The sequence below is a fragment of the Euprymna scolopes genome, chromosome 36 (assembly GCF_053919585.1).
Source record: "Euprymna scolopes isolate OS-2025 chromosome 36, ASM5391958v1, whole genome shotgun sequence".
Lineage (NCBI taxonomy): Eukaryota > Metazoa > Mollusca > Cephalopoda > Sepiida > Sepiolidae > Euprymna > Euprymna scolopes.
The window spans coordinates 27,419,797-27,432,825 of NC_136517.1; the positions used below are offsets into that span (position 1 = coordinate 27,419,797).

The following is a 13,029-nucleotide window of genomic DNA, read 5'->3' on the forward strand; positions in this document are numbered from 1 at the left end:
TTTTTATATAATGGCTTGAATAATAGTTTAAAATGAAAAAATTAAGTATCCTAGTTCAATTGTGCTCTAAACAGAAACATTTTGAAAACACCCTTATCATATCAAAGAACCTACTGCTGGTTTTTTTTATATGCCAGGCTTTTCTGCTTGTGCAGAACTTCTCAAATGTACTTGTGATGTTAGGCTGTATAAGGCGTTAACTTTAGTCAAAATTGCCTGTTCTTCTTTCATTGGATATTTTCAATTATCGCTACTTACCACAGATATTCCAATACAAAACCTATCTAAGAACACTGTCAGACACATATAGTACATTTGTCTGAAATTAAAAAACAAATCAGCACAACTGTTTAGGAGTCGATAGGGAACTCTGTCTCACACACAAACACAAAGTTCTTTTCTATAATAGTAGAAATATAAAGAGCAGTTGTCTTTTTTTTATTTAACTTCAGTAAGTTTTAAAATATCAAGGGGCTCCCTCCTGGAGCTAACACTTGATTCTGTTATGATTTAAATTTATATCCGAGGGCTCTTTTAAGAATAGATGATGTTCCCTTTATGGCTGCTATTTGTACCTCGTTCTGTGTGTGTGTGTGTGTGTGTGTGTGTGTGTGTGTGTGTGTGTGTGTGTGTATGTCCAGCTAAAACTTAAAAAATACTCAACAAACCACTTTTTTTTCTTTTTTTTTTATACATGGAGGTCACAACTTATCAAGGCCGGAAGCTATTCGGGGATAAGAGTTATTGCGTGTACAGTAATCAATGGGATAGTATCATAGTAATTGTTAGTATTCGAGATTTGATAAAGTGTCTTACTTAAGGGGGCGGTTCATCAGGAATTTGTTATGTTTGACTTGAAGACATCCAAGTTATAGTCAGGTGGGAAACAGGCAAACAGAACAGAGTTCCACAGGCGTGCACTTCTAAGAAAGAAGCTTTGTTCATGGAATCTATGTTTTGATTTAGGCACAGATAAAGAGTGGGGAAAATTATTGACAGTGGTTTCAGCTAGATGGGTGTTTATTGTGAAAAATTGGCGTGGGGGAACCAGAGATTGGAGCTCAGACGAGCACTTGCCATGGAAATAACAATAAAACAAAGACCGGCTCGCAACGTCTCTTCTGTGGGAGAAAGGTTGCAGGGAAGAGAAAAGGGCATCCCTCACTAAGCCATGAAGTCTATTTTGTACTCTGTCAAGGCAGGATAGGCTGTTTTTAGCAGCTCCAGCCCAGATGTGGCAGCAGTACTCCATCCTTGGACATACTTGGCTTTAATACAGATATAGAATTGCATCAGTAGTGAGATATCTTCTGGAGCGGTAGAAGGATCTCACCATTTTCCCGGCGACCAGGGCAACAGACTTGATGTACGTGTTCCATTTCAGATCAGAAGTAAAAGTCAAACCCAGAAGCTTGTCAAAACATGGAGCCTCCCCAAGACGAGAGCCATCCATTTCAATTGATGCCAGATGGGGATCAGAGCGTTCATGATGTAAAGATAGGAGCTTTGTTTTAGATGTATTAAAAGTAACCAGCCACCTCTTCCCCCACTGTACCACATGCTTAAGATCAGAGGAAAGAGAATCAGAGAGAACTTTGTCATTTACGGCCTTTGATGTGTTGCCATAAGATGGTCATGTCATCAGCATAGATGTCAACGAATGATTTAAGTATGTGTTTTGGGAGGTCGTTTATGTAGATCAGAAAGAGAGTTGAGCCCAGGATGGACCCCTGAGGGATTCCAGCATTAATACTCTGGGCCTCTGATTTCTGCCCATCAACAACTACTCTTATGAGCCTATCAGAGAGAAATGATTTAATAATTGAGAAAACATTTCCAGTTATACCGTAGTTGGAAATCTTGTGAAGTAGGCCTTTATGCCTAGTTAACTTAGAATTTTGCAGTTCAGCTTTTTTTTTTTTATTTCTGTGTGGTGTTTCCTGCTATCTTTTTTATTTTACTTCTGTTGCAGTTTCCATGTGGTTGGTTAGTGTTTGTTGGTCATGTGGGTTAGTTTCCGCATTCAAGGATTTTCCTTAAGATTTCAGCTATTTTCAACATTATTATCTGTTGTATAATCTCAGTCTTCCCCTTTATTCCGATTTCTCTTAATTTTTTTTCTAAGTTCTGTGAGACTGTTCCTAGTGCTCCTGCAATTATTGTTATTAATTTTCTTCATGTTTCATATTCTTTTCGGTTCACATTGTATGATTATGACTTGCAATTTGCATGTGTCTAACTTGACAAATTTTGAGTGATAAGATTACGCAATTTATTTATTTATATAAAAATACACATTGGTCTTTATTATAGAATGAAGAATATTATTATTATTATCATTTTTATAATCATCTATGTAGTATTTTGCTTGTTCTTTCCTTAGTCTGTACATTACGTTTTGAAAAAGGCCAAATACAAGTTTTGAAAGCCAAACTGCTTTAAAAAAAAGGCTAACTTTGTGAAATTTGGCCTTAAAAAGGCCAATCTGGACAAGAATATGAGAGTGACCTCCCTTTTCAAAATCCATATATACATGATCATTATTGTAATGATATCAGAAAGGAACTTGTACTTTCGATGTGTAGCAGTTCTTCGTTGAAGGAAGAAGTTAGTGAAATGTTATGTTAAAAAAAAAAAAAAAAGGAACATTCGAAAGAAACAGCAAAAAAGAGAATATTGTCTGCCAGGAGGTGCTGGACTGAAGGAATAAATTAAAGATTATTTCTTAGAATATGATTTTATTATTTGCATTGAACTATGTAGCACAATATTACTTTCAGAGTATTAATTTATCTTTTGAAATACAGTGGACACTATTTTCATAGAAATGTTAAACTATTTTCTGTGTGTTATTGGTTTTTCTGTCTAAAGACCTACTAAAGACTCCTATCCAGAAAAATATCAGTTTTATCAAAACATTTGTTGATTAAATATATTCCCCATTCAGTGGAATTTCCATAAGTCCTGCCAGTTGATATTATAATTATCATTTTAATTATCATCGTTATTTTTGCAACCACCACTACCACCATCAATACTATTATTTTTATTTATTTTTTAGTTGTAAATTTTACTTAGATTCAGTATCAGTTGATAATAGGGTCTAGCATATAGTAGAATATTTTAGGAGAATATATAAATATAAATAATCAAAATGTAAACAGATTCAAACAAAAACTGAAAATTTCATTTTGTTAAATTGGCTGCAGTAAATAATTTACTTTTTTGTAAAGAAATATTTTTAATTGTATTTTTTTTTTTATAAACTTAAAATTTTCTAAATTTTAGGGCAAAAGCTGACTTAAAAAAAGAGACAGATCCATTGAAGAAAATGGTACTTGACGGACGGCAGTTGGCGTTGAAAATTAGTGCCAACTCTGTGTATGGTTTCACGGGAGCACAAGTTGGAAAGTTACCTTGTCTTGAAATTTCACAAGTAAGTAACAAAAAATATATATTTTATATCTATATATTTTTTTTTAATTCAATCCATCCTTGAAAAATAATTGTTTCAAGTAATGTATTTTTGAATTTTTGAGATGAGGATTGAGTATTCATATTATTTGGATCATTCGGACTATTGTTTTCATCTTGAGTATTATTTTCACAACACTTTGGTTGATGTGTAATAGGGCGCGTGTGAGCACGTGGTTAAATATCAGCAGGAACTGTAGGATAGCTGGCTTGCAAAGATATTAGCAGCAGTAGCCGAAAAAGCACATATGCAAATTAGGAAGTGTGGCGAGGAGCAGAAAGAAAAACGCTTGCTGGATGAGATGGAGTATGATCTCTGTGATGGCATCGAGAGACTTTTAAGCTGATATCAAGATGGCGGTGGTTTGTTGATCTCATGGCAGACAAAATGAACAGTAAAAAAAAAAAAAGGGCATTGTTTGGAAAGTAATGTTAATAAATGCCTTTTTGCTAAAACAGAAAAAAAGTAAGATTTATTTATTTTTATTTGTTTCTGCTACGTTACAGATGTAACCTCTGATTTTTTTTTTTTAGATGTATCTGTTTTGAACTCGGAAATCTTTCTTTTCAAACTCTGTAATTTGCAAGGAATTTTGAATGGTACCATGGGGGTAGCATGTTCTTGTTCCGTCAGCTATGACTGGATAAAAATCCTAAGTAATACACAGTTGTATTTTGAGTGTCACTTTCACTGAGGGTTGAACCTTAAACTCGAGAAGAGTGTGATTTACAACTCATTGCCAAGTGCTTTATCCATTACGCCTTGCATCTGAATATTACACGTGTTCTGTTTTATTTTTTCAATTTTGAATAATTTTTTATTTCAATTTCATGAAAGGTATTACAGTCACAAATTTTCACTGTTGGACCATATACTGATGAATGGAGTAAATATATTCTTTAGCGCAATGGTCAAGATTTCATATACACTTTGAAACCATAGGTATCTATGACTAATCGAAATATTACTCTAGTATCATATGTAAAGATTTTTTTTTTTTTTGCTAATTCAAAAGAAATTCATAACAAAATTTTTCTTAGAATTGTTTCAAAATCAGTTTATTCTCAAACCAATATTATAAAAAAACAAGATTCTGAATATTTATATTTACTAGCAGGAACCATGGAAATTCCACAGAATGAGAAATATATTTAATGAACAAATATGTTTTGATAAAACTGATACTTTTTCTGGATCGCACCAAAAGATAGTATTTTGGACAGAAAAAACCAAAATACAAATAATAAAATCTCATTATATAACAGACAAGATTCCGATTCATTAATTCTTTCTTTAAAATACGAAAGTTTGAAAAAAATAAAAATAAAAAAAAATTTTTTTTTAAATTAAAAAAATATATATATAAAAAAAAAATAAAATAAAAAAAATAAAAAAAAAACCCAAAAATAAAAAGTTGAGAAACTTTGCTTCCATTTGTTACTCACATTCCTAAATATATAGCCACCGTTCTTAGACCGCACAACTTGTTTTCCCTGCACTCTTTGTTTATTCTAGAATTTCCTCATTATCGACCGAAAAAAAAAAAAATTCTGGAGAATCTCAACATTCAAATTGTCAATAACTTCAAAGGAATTTTCTATTTTCACAAAAACATGTGAATCGAGAAAAATAAGAAAACCAAGTCGAATTTAATAACCTAAATCGATGCCTCTGTTCAGTCTTGAGACAATGGATACCCCCTGTAAGGGTAGCTGCGATTGTGAGGCAAGTGTTGTGCAATCCCTAACCATACCTTTCCTGAATCAACACTGCTTGAGTCGAGTGGCAAGGAGAAATGCTAAAGATGAGAAACAATGCAGAGATAAGCAGAGAGCACATACAGCGCCTGGAATTCCCAAATGGTCACTCATTTTAGTACTGACCAAGCTCAACATTGCTTAACTTCTATGATCAAATGGAAATTGGTGTGTCAACGTGAATCATGCTGTATATTATAAATAGATCAAATAAAAGATGCCTTTTGTAAGATTCTCATTTAAAAATGTCTGTGTGTGTGTGTGTGTGTGTGTGTGTGTGTGTGTGTGTGCATGTCTAGCTAGAACTTTCAATATTGAAAACAAACACTTACAAAGATTATATTTTCTTGATTGACATTTCTCCGGCTGTATAATATCTAAAATTTAGAAAAAAATTGTCTCTGTGTATATGTATATCCAATTAAAACTCAAAAACTACAAAACAAAGACACACAAAGTTGGTAGATTCTTGATCAGTGTTGCCCTGGATAAATAATATCTAAAATTTAGAAAAAAATTATACATTCCTTGCAGGTCAACTGGGTCAGGTTTTGTTAGGAGGGAGGCGATTTTTTAGTGTTATGTAAAGAAAGAATTGAAATTCAGAGAATCTTGCTTCATAAATATAAAAGCGAGGATTGTGGGGCTCCTTCTGCAATATAACCCCACCTGTCACAATATTGTCTTCATTTTAGCAGAAGTCAAGAAGTTGCTAAAGCTATGAGCACAGTAGCTTATAAATTTTTTTTTTAATTCTTAGATCATCTTTATTTTTCTATGCATATCATTGAGATATTTTAAGACATTTTAATTTTTTTTCATGTGTATTGCTAATTTGTCATAGTACTTCATTGGTTAAACTACAGGTACTTAGTTTAGGAGTGAATCCTGCACATGCAAATATATAAATATATAAACATGCCTAACTTTATATAAATAAAGAGATGTGTGTGTGTGTGAATATATATATATATTTGTAGTCATCGACATACAGTCCTGTTTCGTTGTATCACAACTCATCAGTGCCGCTAGACTAGCATCTCTCCCAAGCCAAGGATTGAACCTAAAACCATTGTGTTGACAGTCGGCAGTTCTCTCACTCGACCATGGAATCGACACCCGTAAATAACTCGTCGGAATGTCTATTTAAATAGACACCTGCCACCACTTTTATAGTGCTCAAATCGCCTGTTCGTAAAAAAACAAACAACGAGCTTCGCATTTTCAGCCAATTAAGTAGCGGGTGAGATTATTTACGACAGTGCTCGACCCAAAGAGGGGGGCTTAAAATATATTTGTAGTCATCGACATACAGTCCTGTTTCGTTGTATCACAACTCATCAGTGCCGCTAGACTAGCATCTCTCCCAAGCCAAGGATTGAACCTAGAACCGTCGTGTTGACAGTCGGCAGTTCTCCCACTCGACCATGGAATTGACACCCGTAAATAACTCGTCGGAATGTCTATTTAAATAGACACCTGCCACCACTTTTATAGTGCTCAAATCGCCTGTTCGTAAACAAACAAACAATGAGCTTCGCATTTTCTCCAAAACCTCTAGCCTTGATGGAGGTGACTAAAACTTGCTGCTATGGTTTCAAATGATCTGAAATAACAGCAAGGGGAAACTTGAGTCACTACTTATCAAAGCCCAGAGGCCACTCGAGGATAAGGGTTAAAGAGTGTACAGTAGTCAATGGGACAAACTAAAATATAAAAGCGAAAGTGTGTGTGCATTTGTTTCGTGTGCCTGCCAAAGGCTTGGGGGGGTTCGGGGGGGGGGCTCGGGGGAGGTCACTGTTTCTTAGAACTTTTTATATACTTCCTAGATTATAATATGTCTGATTTACGAAATGTCGTCGTCTGTATCTTTTATTTCAGCGACTTTTATGTTATAAAATTTGTGCTGTGATTTCAGTTTCCCTACTACTACTACTACGGCGTGATGTTGACATTTGTTTAAGCCACTGCTTTTTTAAACGTTTATTTTTACCCTTCCTTACTTCTCTGCCCACGTAACATCGTGCTAAGTCATCAGGCTATTCGCCTCAAGGCTCCGTGTTCGAGCCTACCTCTCTCCCAATACTTTTTTTCTTCTTTTAAACCCCCGCTAGTATCATAGCAATCGTTAGTAGTGTAAATTTGGTAAATTGGATTACTTAAAGGGAACGGCTGATCAAGAACTTATTTACGTTAGACATGAAGACAACCACATTGCAGTCAACTGGAAAGCAAGAAAACATAATCATAGAAAGAGTAATATATTTATATATATATATATATATATATATATATATGACAAAAAGTCTATATTACCAATTTCAAGATAGTGGTCATCTTACTGTTTAAAACGCAAATGTTTTTTGGGTTTATGTAATCATGCCCCAATTTTTTTTATTTTCTTATAAAGTTAATGAGTTCTTATTCTTCTGATGAATCGAGGCGGAAAATATTTTTAAAAAATTGGCATGATACTAATATGATTGTTTCTGCGCTATGAAATAGGTGCTGTCAAGAATTGAACATTTTAACATGCTGAAAGAAATAAACATTAAGATGAACAATATCTTGAAATTTGGAATATAGACTTTTTGTCATTTATTTGTATATGCTCTGTAGTTGTATTTAACTTACATCGAGCTTCATGAAAAAAAAGGAATTGGTATAAATAAAGCATGAAATATAATTGAATCAGCATTTTTTCCCCATAAACATATGTAAACATAGTAATTATATATAATAAGGCTCATAAGAGTAGTGGTAGATGGACAAAAATCGGAGGCCTGCAATATAAATGCTGGAGTCCCTCAGGGGTCAATCCTGGGCCCAACTCTCTTCCTGATCTACATCAATGACCTCCCTAAACACATACTTAAATCATTCGTTGACATCTATGCTGATGACACGACCATCTACGGCAACACATCAAAGGCTGTAAATGACAAAGTTCTCTCTGATTCTCTCTCCTCTGATCTCGAGCGCGTGGTTCAGTGGGGGAAGATGTGGCTGGTTACCTTTAATGCATCCAAAACCAAACTCCTATTCTTACATCATCAACGCTCTGATCCCCAGCTGGCATCAATTGTGATGGATGGCTCTCGTCTGGGTGAGGCCCCGTGTTTTGACAAGCTTCTGGGTTTGACCTTTACTCCTGATCTGAAATGGAACACGTACATCAAGTCTGTTGCCAAGGTCGCTGGAAAGATGGTGGGATCCTTCTACCGCTCCAGAAGATATCTCACTACTGATGCAATTCTCTATCTATATAAAAGCCAAGTACGTCCAAGGATAGAATACTGTTGCCATATCTGGGCAGGAGCTGCTAAAAATAGCCTATCCTGCCTTGACAGAGTACAAAATAAACTTCATGGCTTAGTGGGGGATGCCCTTTTCTCTACCCTGCAACCTCTCTCCCACAGAAGAGACGTTGCGAGCCTATCCTTGTTTTATCGTTATTTCCATGGCAGGTGCTCGTCTGAACTCCAATCTCTGGTCCCCCCTCGCCAATCTTTCACGAAAAACACCCATCTAGCTGAATCCACTGTCAAAAGTTTCCCCCACTCTTTATTTGTGCCTAAATCAAAACGCGGATTCCATGAACAAAGCTTCTTTCTTAGAACTGCACGCCTGTGGAACTCTGTTCCGTCTGCCTGTTTCCCTCCGGACTACAACTTGGATGTTCAAGTCCAACATTAACAAATTCCTAATGAACCGCCCCCTTAAGTAAACACTTCATCAAATCTCCACACTAATGTAATGTACTTGCAATAACACTTATCCCTGAGTGGCTTCCGGGCCTTGATAAGTGGTGATCACTGTGTAAAAAAAATAAAAAAAAATAAAAAAAAAAATAACATAAACATATGTAAACATAGTAATTATATATAACCATTTGCTGGTATGTATTCACAAATAGTAATTATATACAGGGTGACTAAAAAAAAAACCGGGCCCCAACTCTAATTAGGCCCCGTTTCTTAGTGTTTTGTCCGAATGAAATGAAACTTTGGTCATAACTAGTTTATTATATTCAAAACATCACATCAAAACACTAGGGTCTTTGGCCTTTTTTTCTCCATTCTACAGCATATGTTCTAAATGGCCTCCATTTAGCTTTTGTTTTTTTTTTGGGTCACCCTGTATAACCATTTGCTGGTATGTATTCACAAATTTGGACAAGTCTACTTTTTAATCAGTATTTATTACTGCTGCCATATTGCTTAAGATAAGAATTGGCAAGATTTCCCTCCTCTTCCTCCTCTCTATCACATGCATCAACTCCCTCTCTTTTTCTTCACCATCACCCTATCTTTCTGCTTGGTTCCTTTTCTTTCTACTTTTGTTTCTGGTTCAAAGTAATACCAACTTGAATCATAAATCGACCGGTTACCGCCTCTTTTGCCAAACAATTGGGGGAGGTACCGCAGATAAAAGAAACTGGAGTCATTTTTGCTGATTTATGTGACCAATGGGTTGTGTGGGTACAAAATTTGGCCGGAAAAAATGGCAGTGGTCAATACATGTCTGGGTGATTTTTTTTTTTCTTCTTTTTTTCCCCTTTGTTTTATTTTTCCCCGCTTGGCCAGTTGGTTGGCTGCGTGCCAAATTGGACAAAAGTTGGGAAACCTAAGACATTGTTCTACCTCGGGGGAAGTAAAAAATCTTTTTTGGAACAGAATAGCACATTTACAAAGATCGCTTTAGGTGGTAATCAATTCATATAATTAATTTTTTCCATTTCAATTAACTGTTTTGGTGTCAATTCTTTTACCATTATGTTGTGTGTGCAACACGATATGCAAGGATAGTTATGACTCCCTAGAGGTAATTACTTAACTATATATAATTTTTTGGTGCTTCTACAGAATTGGGACGAGATTTTGCAGTAGATAAATGGAGTTTTCAGATAAAAAACAATGGTTTCAACTGATTTTTTTTTTTTGTCATTTCTAATAAGTTACAATCGTAGCTTCCAAATTATGCAGTTGAAATTACCTGATTTATTAAAAAAAAAACTTTAATCATGTTAGCAGGTGAAAAATTGCCACCATCTTTGTTTAATTTGAACAGAAAATTACCTCCCTTTTAAACTCTCCTGTGTCTTACGATCATTTTCATCAAATTCTATTTTTTATTTTCTTTAATAAATAATTTTCTACCTCATTAATTTTCGTAATTTTTTGGATATAATCATCTTAAAAATACAAGGAATACGTAGATACCATTGTTTTCATGTGAAATTCAGTTTTACGATTTCCGAAAATCTTGTCCCAATTCTGTAGAAGTGCCAATTTTTTTTTTTTTTTTGATATCTAAGCAAACTTTTATCTTTATAATAAAGTTAAGTCTATTTTTATCCTATGCAAAAAATTTACACCACTATTCTTTTATCATTATGTTGTATGCGCCATGGTCTCCCTGGAGATAATTACTTAATTATATATATATATATATATATATATATATATATATATATATATATATATATAAAATTTTTGGTTCTTGTCCAAAATTCCCCCTATATTAAAAAAAAAAAAAAAACAAAGAAAAATCTGTATGATGTACCTACAGATGACAGAATGAAAATATCATATTCCAAAAAATCAGGTAAATTGAACAAGTGGTTTAAATTTTAACTTAGAAAATCAAGTTTTATGAGTAAGAGAGGAGCGACCGTGTACATTTTGAAAATAGTTTAAAGAAACAAGGGAGATAACTCAACAGTAATTCAAAGTGCAAGATTTTTGTGTTGCTTACAATTTTCCCGTTAATCACTTAAAAATGATTTTCTTTATAAAAATAAAACTACCTGATCAATTTTATGTGAATTTTGGAATATGATATTTCTGTTCCATCACAGGTATGTACATCATGCAGATTTTCCTTGATTTTTGTTTTTTAATGTATGAGGAATTCTGGACAAGAACCAAATTTTCAAATATTTAAGTAAACTTGTATTGATTATATAGTAAAAAACAATGGATGGTTCTGTTAAAGTTGTAAACGTTTGGTTGTTTGGCGCTTCTGCACTATTAGGATAAAATTTCAGAAATCTTAAAATGAATTTCACATGAAAACACTGGTATCTATGTATTCCTTGTATTTTTAAGATGATTATATCCAAAAAAATTACGAAAACTGATAATGTAAAAAATTATTTAATAAAGAAAAAAAAAAATAGAATTTGATGAAAATGATCGTAAGACACAGGAGAGTTTAAAAGGGAGGTAATTTTCTGTTTCGAGATAAACAAGATGGCTGAAATTTTTCACCTGCTAACACAAAGTTTTTTTTGTTTTTTTTTTAATAATTCAGTAATATTCAGGTAATTTCGACTGCATAATTTGGAAACTACCATTGTAACTTATTAGAATTGACAAAAAATAAAAAATCAGTTGATACCATTGTTTTTTATCTGAAAACTCCATTTATTGACTATTAAATCTCGTCCCAATTCTGTAGAAGCACCGGTTGTTCTTGCATGCATCCTCTAATTTTTAAAATTTTTTATTCCAAACAAGCCATATTGCTGCTGAAACATAAAAGATAGTGTGATATGGGCCAGATTTATAGGGGGCAACTGGAGTTGGGAGTCTGCACAGAATTTTGATTGGAACCCTTTATTTAATTTACGGAGATAGTATGCTCGTGTTCTGTTAGCCATAACTGGGTAAAAGTCCTAAGTAATTTACAATTGTAGTTTGAGTCTCACCCGCACTGAGGATTGAAATTTTAACCTCCACAAGAGAGTAACTTACAACTAAATTTTAAAAAGTATTTTATCCACTACAGCACGAGTCCTTGCAGTGACACTCAAAATACAATTGCAAATTAGTTGGGACTTCTACACAGTCATTGCTGACGGAACATGTTTGGATTAAATAAGGGGTTCTGTTCGAAATTCCGTGCAGATTCCCAAATTCAACAGAAAGATTCCCTGATACTCCTGAAAAAGGTCAGAGGTTAAATTGATTGAAACATTGTGAAAATAACGCTTAAGATGTAAACATTAGTTCGAAGAATTCAAACAATATGATTAATCAATCTTCATCTCAAAAATTGAGAAACTTTTTATTATCGATTAAAATAAAGAGATATCAGTTCTCCACTCTTATATATACATGTCACTTTGTGTGAGTTCCTTCCTCATAGGTCCAGAAATGGCTGAGCCTATCTTTTGCAAATTTCGCACAAAGGTAATTTATATGTCTGGCAGTGTTCTTAGATATGTTTTGTACAGAAATTCATCTGATAAGTATCAAAAATCAAATCTTAAAAATACTCCTTTCTCTCTTATAAAAAAAAAAAAAAAAAAAAAAAATTATAGGGGAATATTTTACATTATACTGGCCAAGGGAAGTGATAAAATCTTAGCAAATCATTTTTGAAAATCGAAAAAATTTGATCTTAAAAATAGTCTTTCTCTCTTGTAAATAAAAAAGAAAATTTTTTACAGGCAATATTTTATGTTACACTGGCCAAGGGAAATAATAAAATCTCAGCAAATCATTTCTTCTTATTAAAAAAACATTGTCATTTGGAGATATAGCTCAGTGGTAGAGCATTCAACTACAGATCAAATGATCTCCTGTTCAGGCCTGGGTGTACCTCACCATTGTATTTAAATTTTTTCTTATTAATGAGTTCAATTTATGATAAAAGAAAATATACCATTTAAAATCGCTGCAAATCATTTCTTCGTTTGCATATTTTAAAACTAAATATTAATCATCAGTGACTTCTCCAGGGCATTCATCGTCAAGCCCAATTATTATTTATTTATTTTTTTTTTTGCAA

The 13,029-nt window shown here is 33.6% G+C and overlaps 1 protein-coding gene across 7 annotated transcripts in view; it reads left to right on the forward strand.

The window, feature by feature from the left end:
- LOC145260396 (DNA polymerase delta catalytic subunit-like) overlaps nt 1-13,029 on the forward strand; it is a 226,546-nt gene that overhangs the window by 107,574 nt on the left and 105,943 nt on the right. For all 7 annotated transcript variants that reach the window (XM_080118362.1, XM_080118364.1, XM_080118366.1 and 4 more), the window contains one exon: nt 3,289-3,436. In XM_080118362.1, the coding sequence (XP_079974488.1) occupies nt 3,289-3,436 (148 nt within the window). The remainder of the gene's footprint in view (nt 1-3,288; nt 3,437-13,029) is intronic.